This window comes from Macrobrachium rosenbergii, chromosome 36 (assembly GCF_040412425.1).
Source record: "Macrobrachium rosenbergii isolate ZJJX-2024 chromosome 36, ASM4041242v1, whole genome shotgun sequence".
In the NCBI taxonomy this organism is placed as follows: domain Eukaryota; kingdom Metazoa; phylum Arthropoda; class Malacostraca; order Decapoda; family Palaemonidae; genus Macrobrachium; species Macrobrachium rosenbergii.
Genome location: NC_089776.1, coordinates 10,200,064 through 10,220,417, shown reverse-complemented (window position 1 = coordinate 10,220,417; position 20,354 = coordinate 10,200,064). Strand labels below are relative to the sequence as shown.

The 20,354-nt window shown below is 36.8% G+C and overlaps 1 protein-coding gene across 5 annotated transcripts in view; it reads left to right on the top strand.

Annotated features, from left to right (window-relative positions):
• The window catches only part of LOC136856613 (serine-rich adhesin for platelets-like), an 812,762-nt gene that overhangs the window by 776,942 nt on the left and 15,466 nt on the right, over positions 1 to 20,354 (top strand). For all 5 annotated transcript variants that reach the window (XM_067134543.1, XM_067134541.1, XM_067134542.1 and 2 more), the window contains 4 exons: positions 14,751 to 14,822; positions 16,386 to 16,528; positions 17,792 to 17,900; positions 19,707 to 19,894. In XM_067134543.1, coding sequence (XP_066990644.1) covers positions 14,751 to 14,822; positions 16,386 to 16,528; positions 17,792 to 17,900; positions 19,707 to 19,894 — 512 coding nt within the window. The remainder of the gene's footprint in view (positions 1 to 14,750; positions 14,823 to 16,385; positions 16,529 to 17,791; positions 17,901 to 19,706; positions 19,895 to 20,354) is intronic.

Genomic DNA, 20,354 nt, shown 5'->3' with positions numbered 1-20,354 from the left:
TTGTTGAGTTTTTTTGCACAATCATTTTCTCCCGCATTGTTTTGGATTGTGGAGGTAGGTCTTGTGCCTTCAGGCCCGTTGTTTTGGCTCTCAGCGAAGCCCCTTATTTGGTTAAAAGCACTCGGTTACCTTTGAGCTCGGCAGATTTTTACTCTGTGTACCGTAGGCGTCTGTTATTCGGTATTTTTCCATTTGCCCTTTCAAAAACTCATGGTCAAGGTCTTTTTCTTGTTTGTTGTCATATCACGTTAGTGTTACATAAAACACGGTGTTTACTGACTCCAGAAGTGTTGTTATTCATTATTCTTTTAGTTAATCGTAGGAGTTTGTTAATAGGATGAGTCGCTTTGCCGGATCTGACACTGACGCAGTCGGCGAGATTGCGTTTGAACGTTAATAACGTTAATAATAAGTAATATTATACATATATATATATATATATATATATATATATATATATATATATATATATATAATTGCATATTGTATGCCATCATTGTTCCACAAAATATTTATACCTTCAAATATTAATATAAGCAATACCATTAATATCGAATTGGGATGGGAGTAACTTGCACTCAAATTATATTATATATATATATATATATATATATATAATATATATATATATATATATATATATATATATATATATATATATATATATATATATATATATATATATATATATATATATTATGTCCTAATATGACGTGGATTCGATCCTAATTTGCCTGCGACGTTGTGTGCATAGTAAACTGCTCTCCAGTTATATACAGATGCATCTGTACACATGTTGAGCACAGACAGCTGTAGGAAAGCATGCGGAACTTTTACCGGCTATCAGATAAAGGGTACATTCAACAGAGGTTAGGAGAAAGTCGAGGGTAATAACTTTGGGTTGGTGGCATCTCGAGATCTTTTTATTTTCTTTTTAATCTTTTTTTTTTTTATCTTGCTGGGTTTCTCGCGCGGCTATTGTAATGCTTTTACTTCTTTACTTTTTTTGATTTAGTGTATTCTTGAGTTTTTTTTTTTTTTTTTTTTTTTTTTTTTCTCTCTCTCTCTCTCTCTCTCTCTCTCTCTCTCTCTCTCTCTCTCTCTTTTTTCTCCAGTGTTTACCCTTATTGCGGTTGGCTGCTGATGTGTATAACACAAGTGCAGTCATTGTCTGCTTTTTTTTTCTGTAAAAAAAAAAACTATTGTGACGGTCCGTCCGCACTTTTTCTTTCCGCCCTCAGATCTTAAAAACTACTGAGGCTAGAGGACTGCAAATTGGTATGTTGATCATCTACCCTCCAGTCATCAAACATACCAAATTGCAGTGCCCTAGCCTCAGTAGTTTTTATTTTATTTAAGGTTAAAGTTAGCCATAATCGTGCGTCTGCCAGATATATAGGCCAGGCCACCACCGGGCCGTGGTTAAAGTTTCATGGGCCGCGGCTCATACAGCGTTATACAGAGACCACCGAAAGATGGATCTATCTTCGTTGGCCTTCATTATACGGTGTACAGAAAACTCGATTGCGCCGAAGAAACTTCGTCGCATTTTTTACTTTTTTTTTTCTTGTCAGCCCTTCTACCGAATTAAATAAATTGTATTTTTTCGGGACTTTAAAACGAATTGCACCTTTGCTCAGCAATCACTACCTATATTCTCATCTATATTCATTTTTTTCCAGCTATTTGCGATTTGCCTAATGGTGATTGAAAGTTGTTGAATGTTCGCGGAGAGTTCAAGAACGCGTTTTATTATCAACACCCGTTGTAACAATTTACTGCATATTTAAATATTCGTAACGTGAATTTCTCTGCTTTGAAAGCTTACTGTAATGGGATGAATATTTTGAGGATGCTGTTTTTTTTAAAATACAGCGGTGGGCGGTATTAACTGTTAAATGAATAACGAAATCTAAAACATTAAACAACTTTCAAATTTAAATATCGACGAAACGTATAAAAATTTAGGTAATTTCTTTACTTAAGTGAAAAAATAAAATAGATTACATATTTTCTGTATTTTGTTTCTTCTCGCATATAATATAATACACCTTGTACTTACTTTATACACCTTCTATTTACCGAACTTATGGAATTACGGATCACATAATTCCGGAGTTGGTTTGTCATCACGCACTTGGCAAATGTAATGACTCGTCATCTCGCCATTTGTCAAGGATGACTCCCAGAAATCCGTATGGGTGTGGGAAAGTTCTGTTTGACGCCAATTTGGGGGAAAGGGTCCCTCCACGACATGTCTTGGGAGGGGAGAGGCTTTTGACAAATGCCATAGCATTTGAACCAGTTGAGAATGTCACATATTTGAATGTTCGTCGGATTCTGTGAGGTTCGCGCTCAGTCCGAGATGGGGGAGGAAGATTCAGTTAGTCGGGAGTTTGTTCTGTGAAGCGTTTGTTGTATGTGCGTTTGTGAAGCGTTTATAATTGTGTGTGTTTTTTGAAGCTTTTGTAGTCGTCAGTATGAGTTTGTTTTATGAACGGCTAGAAATGGTGTTTGTTGCATTAGCAAATATTATGGAAAAATTTATTATTATTATTATTATTATTATTATTAATTATTATTATTATTATTACTGAAACTTCTGAAGCTAATTTTGTGTTTCTTTTCTTTTCAGGTACGTTGTAACAGCAGCTGTCAGCGGTACTTGAAAAAGGCTCGAGTAAATTTAAACAAGTATAAACTCTTTGTTCGAAGAGCGCGAAATGAGAGAGAGAGAGAGAGAGAGAGAGAGAGAGAGAGAGAGAGAGAGAGAGAGAGAGTATAAAGCTATTAATAGGTATCAGTTTCATTATGATCTGCCTGCAAGTTGCAGAGGAATTGGTGGAGGTTTCAGTTGAAGGTATGAAATTCATAGTGTGCAAAGAAAACTCATTTCCAAGGCGCTACTGTAGGAAAACTTCCCACACAGTGGCCACTGCTGTGCTGGGGGGAGTTCTTGGAATGTCCTTAACCTTACCTCTGGTGCGTCTGTTATTTGCATTACAAATTACAGCATCCGTGAAACTTTGTTCAACGGAGCTTTTGCTTTGCTTAACGCCCCAAAGCCTTCTGCCTTGTGACTGAGGAAAGAGAAAATACTCATTCTGTAAATTTTTTTATGCTTAATACACACATACAGATGTGGTTGTGATATTAAAACCCCTTTTCACTTTACAGCTCTACGGCAAAGCTGAACTTTTATTCATTTCATATATCTTTCCCCTGAGAGCTCGCCATCTCCATATTGAATGTATTCAGTATTCCTCGGTAATATTTTATAAAAACTTGAGACGAATCCTTCGCGGTATTTTTGACCTTTTGGCCTCATTATATCCCCTCCTTAGGCCTTAGGCCTACTGGTGGCGTAACCTAAGGATCTGAGTTCACATGCCATTTAGGTTTCCCCTCAAGTCTCTGCTTTTTTTTGGTTTTGTTTTTGTTGTAAAACTTCCTTTTACGCTCTTGGGAAATTTTGGTCGTCGTGGATTTTTGCAGAGTGACAATATCCAGTCATACAGGTATTAAATGATTTAATTTTTTCGAGGGTTCTGTGCAATCGGAACCTCAGAAGTTCGAGCGAAGTTGCAATGCATTACTACCCTAAAGTATTTCTTCTTGTACTTTATAATTTACAAATTTTTATATATTCATTTATTTGTTAATTCAGATTTCCTTTTCCAATGGCTGATCTCTTCTTTTTGTATTCGCTATTACCTTCTGTTACCTCTTTCAATTGGACACCATGATATTCTTTAGAAACTTGAATTTCGAGTTAGTGGCCCCTGTGGTGGGCTTGTTCCATGTGAATAGGTTCATCTGATCTGAAATAATAATAATAATAATAATAATAACATGAGTAACTAAAATGGTGAACAAATCCACAGTGGTGTAAGTGTAAATACATATTAGAAATATATATATATACAAACGAGAGCTTTAGCGAACCTGCTCGATTCTCGAAAGCTCTCGTTTATATATAACTTCTAATGTATATTTACACTTGCACCACTGTGGATTTCTTCACCAATAATAATAATAATAATAATAATAATAATTAGGAAACGAGACGATAGACGCTTTCACTCGTGAATCGCAAAACACCGCTGGGTAATCACAGATGACGGAAGCTTTATAGTGGAATATGTTGTCCCGCACTTGACAAAGCTTCCTCCACTCGACGCTTATTTAAGCTTATCTCAAAAAGATGACGATGGATTTTGAACTCCCCCCCCATCCCTTCCCCCACCTCCTCTTCCCTCCATCTCTCATGTGTGTTTGTGTGTGTTTGTGTGTGTATGTGTCGACAATGACTGTCGCGTTTGTTCAGTTGTTTTGCTCCTCGCATGCGGAGGTCTGTTTGCCGAGGCAAACTGTTTGTTTAAGGAATTTACGGATATTTTCCGGACTTTGTTATGGACAAGAGATTCCTCTCGTGAGATTGTAATATAATATCGTCACGATTTGAAAACGCAGTGAGTTTTTTTTTTTTTTTTTTTTTTTTTTGCTTTTATTCCGTCGTTTGTTTTGATTATGCATTGTCATACGACGCAAAAAGAAAGAAGTTCCCGCATTATTATTATTATTATTATTATTATTATTATTATTATTATTATTTATTATTATTATTCAGGAGACGAACCCTATTTATATTGAACATGCTTGCAGGGGCCAGTGACTTGAAATTGAAGCTTACAACGAATACGGTGTTCATTTGAAAGAAATTACATTAGATAATAGGAAATATCGAAAGAAGAAATCGGTTTTTAGAAAACAATGATAAATTTTAAAAATTGATAAATAAATGGGTAAAAATGTAAGTAGATTATTATTATTATTATTATTATTATTATTATTATTATTATTATTATTATTATTATTATTATTATTATTATTATTATTATAGGAATAAGCACAAAAAAAATCCGCATCTTCAAACTCCAGACATAACTTACGTAGAACTCCGAAAAGATTCATTACTTTCGTTAAGTCACTCGGACTTTGTAATTCCCCCAGAGTCCTGAATTCTCCCAGCTTAAATCATACACCTTTTAAGTGGAACCGTATCCGGTGGCAGTGAGTAATGTTTCTATATGCGTTGATTCTATCACGAGGACAACATACAGAGAGAGAGAGAGAGAGAGAGAGAGAGAGAGAGAGAGAGAGAGAGAGAGAGAGAGAGAATCACCGCTGGATTTGCTCTTTGTTGAGTTATTGTTGGGCTGTCTCTCTCTCTCTCTCTCATCTTGACAGATTGTTATATTATCTTTTACCGAATGCACGGAATTCTCTGTTTTGTTTACCTTTACAAAAGTCCTTTTGTGTGTTAGCGTTTATTAAGAGATGTCCTCAGATGAGTTTAATACAGTACTTTAATGTTGTCTATAAATTGGAGTTACGAGTCAGTTCACAATATCCCATATTATTCCGAACTTCAGTGGAAATACATTCGGTATTATTTGACATGTTGGAAAAAATCTCCGCCATATAACGATTTTTGTTGAATGAAATGAATCTTTTGAATGTTTTCCAATTCACGTGAAAAATTATAAATATATCCTTTTATAAATCTTTTTCAAGTAAATGTCAAAGATTTGTGTTAGGTTGATGACGTCGTTTGTTATGGTACTTTTCTGATAAAACTTTTGTTAGTTTTATTTTTTTAGAGACTTGTAAATAAAACCATTCAGTTGGTACCCTTTTGACATTCCAGCATAGATTGCAAATGCTGTGGATAAGGTTGCTGACATATCCCTGTGATAACATGACCTTTGTAGTAGTTACCTTAACTCCAATAAATATTTGTTAAAGACTTATCTTTGTATGCATTTGCTATATATACGTATGTGTGTGTATTTAATGTGTGTGTTTGTTCATCTGTGTGTCTTGTGTGCTAGCCCGGCCTTATAGTATATAAACAACTGGATATTTCGGTTTAAAGCTAAGATACGTTGCGAAAAAAATCTCTCATTTATATTAAATTTTGTCCAATCAGATGATGCTTAGTTTTCAAATTTGCATTTTTTAAAAAGAAGAGATTAAATAACTTTAGGTTGTTGCTGTTGAACGTACTGAAATGAAATTAACTGAAGCAAATGAAATTAATCGAAGCAAATATGCAATGATCATTAATGAATGTCTAAATATTCTGACCAGAATTGTAACATGAGAAGATATTTGCCCAGCAGCGTTTACCTGCTGGGTTTTTCAAAGCACCGATTGAATAGGCGGAGGAATTTACGATCCAGGTGTGGCTATGTCACAGGACGAAATTATCCGCAGGTGTTTCACCTCTTTTTGCTTTTATGAAAAGAGTTCCGGCTGTTTCAGGCTGCATATTAACGACCCCCACTGTCTGTGTGTGATGTCTTTCTCTTCACAGACCTGCCGGAGAACGGATCATGTTCTCCCGAGGCATTTATTAAATGCATTGATGAAGAGAGCCACAGATTGTAAGCCCTTTCCCTCCCCCCCTCCCTTCTCCTCCTCCTCCTCACACCCACCGGTTACTCCTCCTCCTCTTCCACCCCCCACCCCTCCTCTTCCTCCTCCTCCTCCACCTCCTCCTCCTCCTCCACCCCTCTTCCACCCCTTCTTTTCGTCCTCATCCTCCTCCTCCACCCCTCCTCCTCCTCCACCCTTCCTCCTCCTCCTCCTCCTCCTCCTCCTCCTCCTCCTCCTCCTCCTCCTCCTCCTCCTCCTCCTCCTCCTCCTCCTTCTTCTTTTCTACCTCCACCCTCCTCCTCCTAGTCTTCCTCCTCCTAGTCTTCCTCCTCCTCACACACCTTGTTGCTACCTGAGGTAGGATGGCCCGGAGTCTGTGCTGACATCACACTCCGCGAACTCTTCATGCGAATTGTCTTGACTGATGTGAAGAAGGGTCTTCTTTCTCTCGCCCATCAAACTCCCTTTGCATTCCTGCTGTGCGGTGCTGGTAATGGAAGGGTTCCCTTATCTAACGAGCATTGAGGAATCATTGTTTCTGCACAGAGGAACGGATCCCAAAAGTATTTGATGTTAAGCACCCGGTAGTCTCCCTAAAAACACAGCGGAGTTGAGATTCAGTCACGCGTTTAGCTTATTATGTATTGTTCGTCTTTCAGATAGGTGCGTGGAAAAGAACTTTAGGTTTGGTTCGATTTTGAAAGCCGTTGTCAATTTATATAAGAGTTTTGTGATATCTTAAATTCGTCAGATTATGGCGCACGTAACATCTCTCTCTCTCTCTCTCTCTCTCTCTCTCTCTCTCTCTCTCTCTCTCTCTCTCTCTATTCATTTGTTGTTGTTGTTTAACAAAGACGTAATTAAGCACCAGATATAACTGGTATCATTCGTTATTTTCAGACAGTATCAGTTATTATTATTATTATTACTATTATTATTATTATTATTATTATTATTATTATTATTATTATTATTATTATTATTATTATTATAACTTCACACTGGATATGTTGCTAGTCTTTATTGTTATTTCTCATATATTTACCTTAAATAACTACGACAATTCTGAAGACGTAGTTTCGAAATTAGCTACACGTGCAGATGTGGAAACGAAAGTTACCAAGCCCTCTTACATTTCATTTCACTGCAGTCTCTCGTTTCACTCTTTTCGAAAGGAATTGTTTCTGGTCCATTAAAAATAACTTCATTGGGTAATCTGTACAGTAGTTACATAAATGTATATTTCAATGATGAAAGAATTTCAATTCAGCTGGAAGATGAAATAGCATTATTAAGCCAAATCCCGTAAAAAATTAACATTTTCATCAATGCCAGTGCTTGATTTTGTTTTTGTGTCTTGGTTATTAAGCAGTTATATCTCGTCCACTTTGGTTATTAAGTAGTTATTTTGTCGTCCACATTCTCTCATATTCATTTTTAAACCTGCTTCGCATAATTGTAGAATATTAGATCCAGATATTGCATCTAGAAACGTTAAAGAATAGCGTAGAGGAGGTTAGATAAGGGAATCACTTATGAATCTCGTATCGAAATTCTCTTAACGTAGAGAATGTTAGGAAGCTGTTTTGATCGTCACTCAGAGGGATATGGTATATTCTCGAAATTTGCAAAGAAAGGTATTCAGGATGTTATAGGATTTTTCGCATTGGAGAAAATCTGACGTAAGTAGGATGGTTCAGTTTGCCGAGAGAGAGAGAGAGAGAGAGAGAGAGAAGAAGAAGAGGAAGAAGAAGAAGAAGAAGAAGAAGAAGTAGGGAATCTCATCAAATTCAGCAGATGGGTTCTGATGATAGGGTGGGAGAGATAAGCCTGGAAGAATGAATGTAGTCCCTAGGTAGGAACTGATAGCAACTCGTTATTTGTAGGCCACCCAACGCACCGTTGGTAATAGGATAAATATTTTTTCATATGCCGTTGCCCATCCTTTGCCCACCTGTTGTTGCTGTTGCCCCCAGGAAGTGGGTGTGTGTGTGTGTGTGTACCTCTTCCGCCACTCTGGGATTCGTTGGGTAATTCACATGCAGAAGGCTTAGGGTCCTATAGCGCTTAAATTCGAATGATGTAGACCGTGTCATTTCTGGTGCCTTCCTTTGCATATTTCATCCCGTTATGCTCTCATCTTTATTCATTTGCGTCTCGTTTGTTACTCGTGGCTTGTGTTTGGCGTTTTAAACTTTAGTTTATAAATCACTGGGTGTTCGTTCGTTCGTGCTGTAAATCGCTGTAGCCTTGCATTATGAACACCCGCAAGAAACGCGTAACTGTTCCGCTGATTAGTAATTAAATCTCGTGATGTTCATTCAAGGCTCCTTCCTGTAGTGTAGAAGGGGTAGTTTTGGGCTCAGAACCGCATCCTTCTCCTGTTTATTAAAGAAACAGAGGTTTGAGCAGTCGTAAGGACTCTCACACTATCTCTCCAGCTTTGAGCATCCTCAAATAGAAAGAGCCCTCTGTCGAATGGCCCGGTTATGCAAATTTGTATAGGCCCGGGTTGTGAAGTGCCTTTTTTTGGGGGTCCCCTTGGGAAGAAGAATTTGGTATTGAATTTTCAACTGCCTTTCTCGGCCTGGTCGAGTTATGTGCTGAGATATTCATGTATTGAATATATACGTTTATGTTTGTATTGTTTTTTCATTTTATTTAAATCTTTCTTTTAAAACGTTTAATTTTAATTTTTTTTTTTGGCTTGTATGTTGTGTTGGTAATTATAGTCGACCCAGTTTCATCAACTTATAAAGGAAACCAGTGAGAATCCTTATCCACAATAAACTGCGCATAATTTTTACATTCCTTCCGTTTGCGCGCGCGCACGGGCTTCCTGGTAAATATAACATTTTCATACCACAGATACATAAAACTATCAAGCCAGCATTTCTAGTCTTCCTCGCTTACAAAAATGTAAACGCAGTGGCGCGTCGTATGTTTTCGTAAGCGGAAAATCTTTCCTGAACACCTCATTACCCTTTCACTCGCATTTTTTGCCTAAAGTATTTTGCATATCACAGCCAAAATCCTTTGAAATTCATGAATTATAAATGAACGTCACTACTATGTTAAAACTGTTTTCCAATCACAGTCCACTTATTTTTGGTGGGGTATTTTTTGGGGTCCATGTTCTCGATTGCTTTGTGTGTGTGTGCGTATTTGTGTGTGTTTAAGCAAGTGGGTGGATGGGCAAAGTGACGTAGGGCACCCCCCCCCCAAGTTTGTCCTACTGACGAAGGTCCTGGTGGTGGTCGTAAGGTTTTCTCATCAGGAGCAGGTGCCGACCAAATTTTTTTTTCCTTCCTCCTCTTTGTCTCCTAATCTCCTTCACTCATTCTCTTATGTCTTCCCCACCCCCTCCTCACCTTCTTCCCTCCAACCCCTAACCCTCCCCATTATCCACTCCCTTGTTTCTCGTGATGCAATGCAACGGTCATCTGACATCTTAGAAGAAAATGATAACCATCACGTGCCTGCTTTCACGCCCTTGCTCTCTCTCTCTCTCTCTCTCTCTCTCTCTCTCTCTCTCTCTCTCTCTCATTAGGATGGACATGGCTTCCAGCAATTAAAATGACGTTCACAGTCAATGAGATTCATACTTTTAACTAAATCATTCGTGTACGACACATCCAAGAATAACTTTGGTAATCGAGGACAGCTTTGATGTACATAACATGGTGTTGTCATTGTTGTTGCTTTTGTTGTTTTGTTGTTTACAAACTCCACGAAAGCTGGTTTTTTTTGTTAATGGTTGTTGTGAGATGCAGATGCTTATTGGGAAATGGGTTGCAGATGCGGCAACCATTAACGAATAAACTGGTGCAGCTGAAGAAGAATACTGGGATGCACAGATGTATCTCTTTTCGCGAGAGAGAGAGAGAGAGAGAGAGAGAGAGAGAGAGAGAGAGAGAGAGAGAATTGTTCGAAATCTAGTTATGGTAATCTTTGAGTTTATGGCTTAATGTACAAGGGTTGATTTGAGAGAGGGAAAAAAAGTGCTGGATGTTCTCTGCCAGCGGAAATTTAAAGTTGTTCGTGTTTTGCTCTGAAGAAATCTTTGGACTGTATCAGAAGTTTTATATAAAAATGTGCTTTATCGGTTTTATTTGAACGAAGATCTCTAAATAGATATCGTTTATCTGTTCTGTATAGTATACTCCTTTGTTTTTGAGAGATACGAAAGAAAAATATCATGTATGCTTAAAGCAACAGATATTTGTACTTGAATCTTCATTTACATTGTGTGAGGTACTATTATAAATTAATTATTATACAATTAGTTAAGTACAAAAAAAGAAATGCATAAGAATTTTTATCATGATGAAATTATATTAGTATTTTCCAACGCTCAAATTAATTTCGCTTTGTTTTAGAATAAAACTCTCTTGTCTGTTTTTGGAATATTGTCAATATTTTCATCTCTCGTGTGATGGATAAGTTATAAAATTATCCTTTAGGAGAATGCCTTGTATTGAAAAATATACCATACACACATACATATATACACATATATATATATATATATATATATATATATATATATATGATATGAATTTTATCACCGTGATTCATATACAAGCATTGAGTTACAAATGTCCCTTAATATCTAATTCGCTGTACCTCGGAAATAATATAGGTTAACATAGCCTATTACCATTATGATAATATATTATTTCCGCGGTGGAGCGAATTGGATATGAAAGGACAGTTGTAACTTAATGCTTATACATACACACACACACACACACACACACACACACACACACACACATATATATATATATATATATATATATATATATATATATATATATATACACATACACACACACACACACCCTTATGTATTTATATATATTTTATGAACTTTAGAATTATTTTCTTTATGGAAATGAATTGTTTATACAATTTTAGGTCGTTTATGGATATATTTCATTGTTTATATTCAGTGCGTATCAGTTTGAAATTATGAAATGTAACACGGTTTAATAATAATAATTATAATAATAATAATAATAGGTTACGTCTCTCCCTATTACGTCTCTCGTTGATTGGTCCGCATACAAAGAGTAACTTAACGAATCGTAAAGGAAAAGGAAATGAATTTGAGATCATTTAAACGAACCGAGTAAAAATCCACAAGACCGGTGATCTATGACTTAGAACGACCGGGCTGTTATCAGAGGAGGGTACCGAGAATTACCGGGAGGGGCATCCTTACTGGAAACTGGCATTATCTCCCAGGATCTGAAAAGGAGTGAGTGAAGGGAGGAAAGGTTGAAGAATCCTTTGAGGAATCCTTCTTCCTCGGGACTTCTCTCCGTCTTTCCTCGCCTTCTTTCTTCTTTCTCCCTGCCTTCCTCATATCTCCCTCGTTAATCCCTGCCCCTGTCAATATGACCACAGGACTTTGCTGTATCCCCATAGGATCAGATTCCGCAGGAGATGGCATCCTATAGTTTTCGTAACGGGAGATTCCAAGTTCGAATTCCTCTGTTTTTGCATCCTATCCCCCACCCCTTCACCCCCTACATGTCTGGATGGTCAAATGAGTTGGCGAAAATGACATAGGCTTCAATTAGTTAGAGCAGTGTTGAACATTTGTTAATAACAATAATGAGAATGACGTTTGTATTGTGTTTAATACGAATTAAAGTAAGCCGAATTATTTCTCTCTCTCTCTCTCTCTCTCTCTCTCTCTCTCTCTCTCTCTCTCTCTCTCTCTCTCTCTCTCTCTCTCTCATTTTCCATTTAATTGTTGCGAGGTTTTTGATGACACTATGGAGAGACGATGGGAGCGGACGCAGATGCTGTTATCATGGAATTTAAAAATCTGATTATAAATTTATGCTTAAAGATCTTTCGTTTTAGGTTTACTCACACTTTTGTTAAGAATTCTTTAGACAGATTGCTATACCAGGAATTCTTACATCGATTTTATCTTGCAGCTTTGCATAAGTAATCAGCTTTCTGGTTTGTATCTAATAATAATAATAATAATAATAATAATAATAAAACCTCACATATAGAAAGCCTCGTATCAGAAAATTGTCATTCTGGTTTTTAATTGATAATAGTGGTAATTAAAAAACGTCATATTTTCTCTTCAACCACGGCTGGGCCACCCACACCCACAGTTGAATTTTTTGCCGCCCGTTTTGAGGGCGTTTGTAAGTTCCCCGCTGCTTGAACGAAGGCTTTACGATCTCGCAGAGGGCGTAAATCAGGTTCCCAGAAAACTTCTGCTTCCGATTCATTCTCTCTCTCTCTCTCTCTCTCTCTCTCTCTCTCTCTCTCTCTCTCTCTCTCTCTCTCTCTTACACTGTACCTCTTGTTCATTCCCGAAACTTTAGTGTAATAGTGCGTTGGTTGCTTCATTTCAGTGACGTCATTTATTCGGAAAATTGAGGAAGAGTTGCTGAAAAGAGGCATCGGGTGTGAGAATGTCCACTTGGATAATTTTTCTTCCAGTGAGGGTCATTTCTTAAAACAGGTTCACCATACCAGAGAGGCTGCCAGCCAAACCCTTCGTTGTTTTTGACCTGTCTCACCCCCCCCCTCCCCCTTTCCCCCTTAGGGAATCCCTCAAGGGAAGAAAAAATAGACATAAAAAGGCCTTCTTAAATTCTGTCAGCGTTTCATAGAAGTGCCTTTCCTTCGGCTACTTTTTTATGTTTTTCCCTGACAATTTTTTTTTTCCTGCTTTCCACCACGGGTGATTTAAGACCTTTCCCGTCCTTCCTTTCCAACCCCTTCGGCTCCTCCCATGTAAAATCCTTTTCTTGCGATCTTCATCCTTAAAGAAAGGAGGTGGAAAGAGAGAGAGAGAGAGAGAGACACACACACACACACACACACACACACACACAGACACCTGCTGTGCCCCTCAACAACCTTGAAATTGGCTAAGAATTTCTCGTCCATTTTGACCAAGGCGTTTTGTGGGGGAGTCCACTGACTGAGATTTTTATTGGGAAGATGGGAGGGGGAAGGGTTGGTGTTTTCTTTTCAAAAATATCCTTGGAGGGAAACAAGTTCCTTCCTATAATACCTTCCTATAATCTTCCTTTCTTAAAAGGTATACTTGGGTGTATTTTGAATTGAATTGGCATGTTCATAGGTATGCGGACTTGTTTAGTGAAAATAGAAGAATTTATTTTTTTAATTTAAACTTAATATGATCTTTATATTTTTCCCATTTCTTATATATTGCTCACATTACGTGATATTTCGGTATATGTATATTTTAAACTGATTGCTAATGAAAATACCCACATCACGATTCTCAGTCAAATGTCACCAGATGCTTAACTGATTAACTTACAAAGAGGATTCAGAGGAGAGCTGAAATATTGAGGATTACACGGTAGACTTGCAAGCTGTTGCAAAAGGCTGATTATCACTACACAGCTGCGTATGCCATAAAAACAACTTTATAAATTGTCATGAAGAGGAGGTCAATGAATGTAATCAAATAATATAATTTTTCAGAGTTCCAGATATCTTGTGAAACAGTATGGATGCCTTTGGAGGAATAATAGCCTTCATCCATTGGATGGATGACTTTTTTTTTATGATGAGGTGTAAAAGAGGAAATAAAAAAAAAAGTTTAGCCTTCAACTATCATTTTATGATCTACTCCTCCTCCACTCATATGAGACCTTGGAGGAGTAAAAGGGTCTACAAGGATGAGGAGAACAAGGAAGAGGAGGAGGAGGAGGAGGAGGAGAATTAGGAGGAAGCAAAGAAAGTCTGAGGGAAAGGAGAGATTTGGGAGATAACAGTTCGTCGCGAAGAAAGATGCACCCTTCCTTCTTCTTCTTCTTCTTCTTCTTCTTCTTCTTCTTCTTCTTCTTCTTCTTCTTCTTCTTCTTCTTCTTCTCGGCTTTATTTATTTGTGTGGTGTTTTACTGTCGAAAGGGTCTGATGGATGGCTGGTCAGACTCTCAGATGAATAGCGATAATAAGGGTTTATTTATGCTTGAATTATTTTTTATATATGTTCTGTAATCATTACTTCAGCCTTCACAGCAGAATTGGTAACCTGTCTTTTAAAGCAGGATTCTTTTGTCTGTTGTTTATCTTTGTGTATGTCTATACACAGTTAATTATACAAACACGGAATTAATTGTCATACATAATTAGCTGTACACACACGGGATTAATTGCGTTTACTTATACACATTTCTTTGTATGCAGAAATTATAACAGCAGTTTTAATATTTTCTTTAAGTTGTATAATAAAGAAATTTTCGAGTGTAGGTTAAAACTGTTCATAATTTTGTTTTTCTTTTTTGTTACAGAGCTAGAAGCCATCGAAGCGTGCAAATGGCTGAGGGCGGCTGGATTTCCACAGTATGCTCAGATGTACGAAGGTAAATACAAAGCTACTTGTTTAATGTAAAGCATATATATGTTATTAAAGAATTTAATAGAATATTTCTATTTCAAGAGTGTAGTGGTATATTCCCATTTTCCTTAAGAATTTAATCGTATATTCCCGTTTTCCTTAAGAATTTAATAGCATATTCCAATTTTCCTTAAGAATTTAATAGTATATTTCCATTTTCCTTAAGAATTTAATAGTAAATTTCCATTTTCCTTAAGAATTTAATAGTATATTCCCATTTTCCTTAAGAATTTAATCGTATACTTCCATTTTTAAGAATTTAATCGTTATACTTCCATTTTCCTTAAGAATTTAATCGTATACTTCCATTTTCCTTAAGAATTTAATCGTATACTTCCATTTTCCTTAAGAATTTAATCGTATATTTCCATTTTCCTTAAGAATTTAATCGTATACTTCCATTTTCCTTAAGAATTTAATCGTATACTTCCATTTTCCTTAAGAATTTAATCGTGTACTTCCATTTTCCTTAAGAATTTAATCGCATACTTCCATTTTCCTTAAGAATTTAATCGTATATTCCCATTTTCCTTAAGAATTTAATCATATACTTCCATTTTCCTTAAGAATTTAATCGTATATTCCCATTTTCCTTAAGAATTTAATCGTATACTTCCATTTTCCTTAAGAATTTTCGTATACTTCCATTTTCCTTAAGAATTTAATTATACTTCCATTTTCCTTAAGAATTTAATCGCATACTTCCATTTTCCTTAAGAATTTAATCGTATACTCCCATTTTCCTTAAGAATTTAATCGCATACTTCCATTTTTTAATCGTATACTTCCATTTTCCTTAAGAATTTAATCGTATTTCCATTTTCCTTAAGAATTTAATCGTATACTTCCATTTTCCTTAAGAATTTAATCGTATGTTCCCATTTTCCTTAAGAATTTAATCGTATACTTCCATTTTCCTTAAGAATTTAATCGTATACTTCCATTTTCCTTAAGAATTTAATCGTATACTTCCATTTTCCTTAAGAATTTAATCGTATGTTCCCATTTTCCATAAGAATTTAATCGTATACTTCCATTTTCCTTAAGAATTTAATCGTATATTCCCATTTTCCTTAAGAATTTAGTATTCACATTTTCTTGTAAGGCTTTTCTTCGAACAAGGAGGAAATTTCTACTGATGTTCTCTGCTTCCTGGATAACAGTGAACTCGGTGGGATCAGATAAACTAAAACCGTAGGAAACTGAGGATGGGAAATTTGAGAAACGGAGGAAAAGGAGATGAATACTGATAAACTCATTTATTCCAATTATTTTTTAATTTATTTCAGTTATTTCTTAATATATTCGTCGTAAATCAGCCTTGCATTTAATAAGGGGGCTTTTGGGCATAATTATCACCAAGTGTTGAAAGTTACTGTAAAGTAATTTGTTTTATTTTTTTAAAAATCTGCTCATGGTATATTAATCAAACGTTTTTTTATCATTCCCGTTTTCTGTTTCCAGACGTTTGTATCATTCTCGTTTTCTTTCTCCAGACGTTTGTAACTTTCCCGTTTTCTTTTTCCAGAGCTACAGTTTCCTCTGGACCTGGGATGTGTCGAACGGGACCACGCCTTCCTCGACCGAGACTCCCTGCAGGCCCTCTTCAGGAGGCTAAAGGCGCTCAACAAGTGCGCCAAGATAAGGCTCGACTCTGCAAGGAAAAATAAGGTTGGTACTAGGGAAGATTTTTATTTTTTTTTTTTATAATTTTTAATCCAGATTTATTTTGTACTTTTTTATTTTTACCTTGTTTGAAGCTTTACACAGGGAGGTGTTGCAGCATTTGTTTGTTTGTGTTTGTTGCTGAATAAAAAGCCCTTGTTTGTTATAGTTGGACGTCTTATTAGATGTATTTTGGAATTATTTTGAACTGCATTTCAACTGAACAATAGCTACTGTATTTGGACAACGTGATTAACTTTTTAAGCTACAACATTATCTACTATATTAGGACTGTTTTTACATGTGTAGTGCTATGCTCTGTTAACAAATGCTGACTTAAGGAAAAAGCATCTTCCAGTTTTACTCAAATATAAGTACTTGCTGTAAAGTTATGGGAAACCGTTTCAGTGTATGAAAATGAGTAAATAGGAAAATGAATAAATTCCCTTGGTTTTGAAAACTCATGGTTAAACGACCTCAAAAGTCCCGTGCGTGTCATGAGTTTTGAGCGCTTACCATGTAAGTACAATCTCGCAACACTGAATGTATCGGAACCAGTTTTATTTGGATTTTTGTATATCGGCAACGTTATAAAGGCTACCTTTTTTTCCCAAGGGACTGAAGCCAAGAAGGTAAACTGTAAAAAAAAGGAAGAGGCAGGTAATGCCTCTTAAGAAGACCTTTACCGCACATCATAAATCACTGGTCCCTTTTGTGTGTTGGACAGGCAACACGTGATGTTGCGGCCTTTTCAAGATTATTTGCTACTCGTTCTTTTGTTTTTGTTTTGTTTTTTTTGTGCCCGAAATCGAAATTTTCTCTGGCTTGCGCAAGTGAACTTCTTTTTCTACTGAAAATTTTAGTGTTTTACAGAGCATGCAGTGTTTGCGTAAGAGACGGGGAAATGAGTGTGAAAGTGAATAATGACTTTGGTGCAGTTTTTAAAACCTTTTCTGTTGACAGCAGGAAAGGTTGGCTTGATTAGGAGTAAGTTTGGAACGAATGAGCTGAGAAGAAATGTCATGTTCGGATAATTTTTTTCTCCAGTATATGGTGCAGTTTTTCAGTTTTTTTTTTTTAGTATATGGTGCAGTTTTTCAGTGGTTTTCCCCGCTGACAGCATGTCTAGGAAATTCGTCTGAATTGAGAGTAAGTTGGGAAAGAGTGAACTAAAAAAAAAAATATATATGTTTCGACAAGTAATTTTTTCAAGTACAGCCACCAGTGTGAGGATGCGAGGAACTCTCATCACGATTTCTTTCCTAACAGGCTGAGGAGTCCGACGATGAGGAACAGCAGTGTGCCCTATCCGAAAACTGGAAGTTCCAGAGACACAACAGGAGGTGGTCTAGGATTGTCCACGATCGATCCCCAACAGGTAAGAATTTCTTACTCGCCTCACCAGGTAGAATTTTCCATGATCTGTGAGAGGGTCTTCACATTTCCTCGAAGTGAGGGAAAGATTTACCAGTGTTTTACTTTTACTTTCGTGACATTTGTGGTGTTGGTGTTGAAATTACTAGGTGAAAGGATTTTTTTTTTAATTTGCAATAGATTACAGTCTAGTTCATTTTATTACCGTCTGTTGAAAAGTTTTCAAAATACAGCTTAATAATAACATGTAAAACAATGCATTTTTCTTCTGTCAAAAATATATAGTACCTTAAACCTCTTCTGAGACCCATTGACTGTCAGGTCTTCACCTCCCCCACTTGTTACTCCTCTTTCCACACACACACACACACACACACACACACACACACACACACACACACACACACACACACACACACACACACACGTTTCGACCTGTTCAAAAATTATCGCATGGTGCACACTTTGTACAAACAAGGAGCACTTTAACCCTAACTGTATGCGGTTCTCAGATATCAGTACCGGGAGTTCATTTTGGGATGAAAAGTGTAAAACTTTGACCAGCTACAAGTCTTGAGTCGTTCTGGTAAATGAATTTTGTCTACTTGTAGAACGAGTGTTTACCACACGCTTTCTTATGTTGGTCTCTACACAAACGTGAACAAGTTGGGAATCAGTTTCATTAACGCTCACACAGTATGTAGCTTGTCCAGTTTTATTCCATCTCGCATTTTAAAGTGAAATTGTCAAAAAAACCCCGGCCTTTTATGAACATATGGACGAATTAAATCATCTCATACGAGCATTCAAGTCAGAGGATGAACTTTAATAGTACAGCGAACTGCCTTTGATCGGGATCGTTTGAAACCTGAATTTACGCGAACGACAGGATTCCCCCTGTTTAGGTTTATTGTCTGTATCCACTGGTGGAATAGTGAGTGCATCCTGTGATACGATTAGATTAACTGGCTTTTAGGGGAGTTCACAAAGGTATATATCGATTATGAAATCCGCTCAGCTTTGCAATGGGATCGTAGCTCGTTATATTGCATTGTCTGCATATGAATAATACGTTTTACATACATGCGCATCGTGTACGTTCCGTGCATGTAATCTTTTCCGAGGATTTTCGTCATCTGATATCGTTTTATAACCAGATTGAATATAGTGGATGCGAGCCATTTGTCACGGATGAACCGAATTGAGAATTTTGTTTTCACATTTCTGCCCTTTTGAGTCTGATATTCAGTCAGGCTTTGGCTCCTGTAATACATAGAGTTTTATGTACGTGTTTTCAGTTTTAACCCATTCCGTTCATTTACACACACGAGAGAGAGAGAGAGAGAATATGATAGTCTCACTTGTTCAAGTATGGCTGGAGCCCTCGTGCAAAAGTTAATGTAGATTCTGTTCCATTCCAAAAGAGAAACTTCTTATAAGTAAAATATTTCTCTCTCTCTCTCTCTCTCTCTCTCTCTCTCTCTCTCTCTCTCTCTCTCTCTCTCTCTCTCTCTCTCTCTCTCTCAGCCTATTGTACTAATTTAACCATGACTGTCCCCTGTAGATACCATAGGCACCCCATTAAAGTTGATTTAGGTTTTTCATACAAGCCAAACATATAACCTGGCCTCTGTATCCCATTACTATGCTTTCTCTTCATGTTTTTTTTTTTTTTATAATTTCTCCTGGTGGTTAATTTCAACTTCTAGGTCCAGAATAACACCAGTGTCCCCTAAAGTAAGAGTCTGATAGTGAAGGTTCTGATTGTGTTTGAGGTTGAAATAGCTACTGACTGTTTCTTTTATTTCAGTTGGTGATAAGACTGGTGAATCCAGAGGCTTGGAGGTACCTGAAGATGCCCTTCTGGGCCAGTTCAAGAGGTCTGGCTCCGAGCGCCTTCGCGATGGGGCCAAAGCCATCCTCCGAAGGATGGAGTCTCTCAAAAACAAGAAAAAGAAGAGACAGAATAGAGACGGCGTTGTCATAAGTGGCCCGAAGGTATAGCTGTCGACGTCATTTAGTATATTTATTTTTGCTGCGTTGTGCGTCTTTTAGTACAGTGGCACCTTAGCTTAACGGACGCTTTGGGGTCTAGCTTTCTGATAAGTTACAAAGTCCACTAAGTAATGGGGACCCTATATTATGGCCTGCACTTGAATAATTTATAGATATGTTATAGCTCACAGCAGTTCAACAAGGTTCCTGACCTAAACTAACATTCACTTTACACACAACATTCAATTTAAGAGATATATAAAAAATGTATCATTCCATTAACAATATGGTAGCTGAAGAGTACAGAATTCCGTTAATTTGAGGACAGTTAAGTTTATTTATTTTTGCTTTGTTGTAGAAATATCCACAGTCGTTCAACAACATTATATATTTGCTTTAATGCAAATGTCGTCACAGGTAAAGGGTTTTGTTTCAAGCCCCCATCTAAAAAGTATTTTCTTGT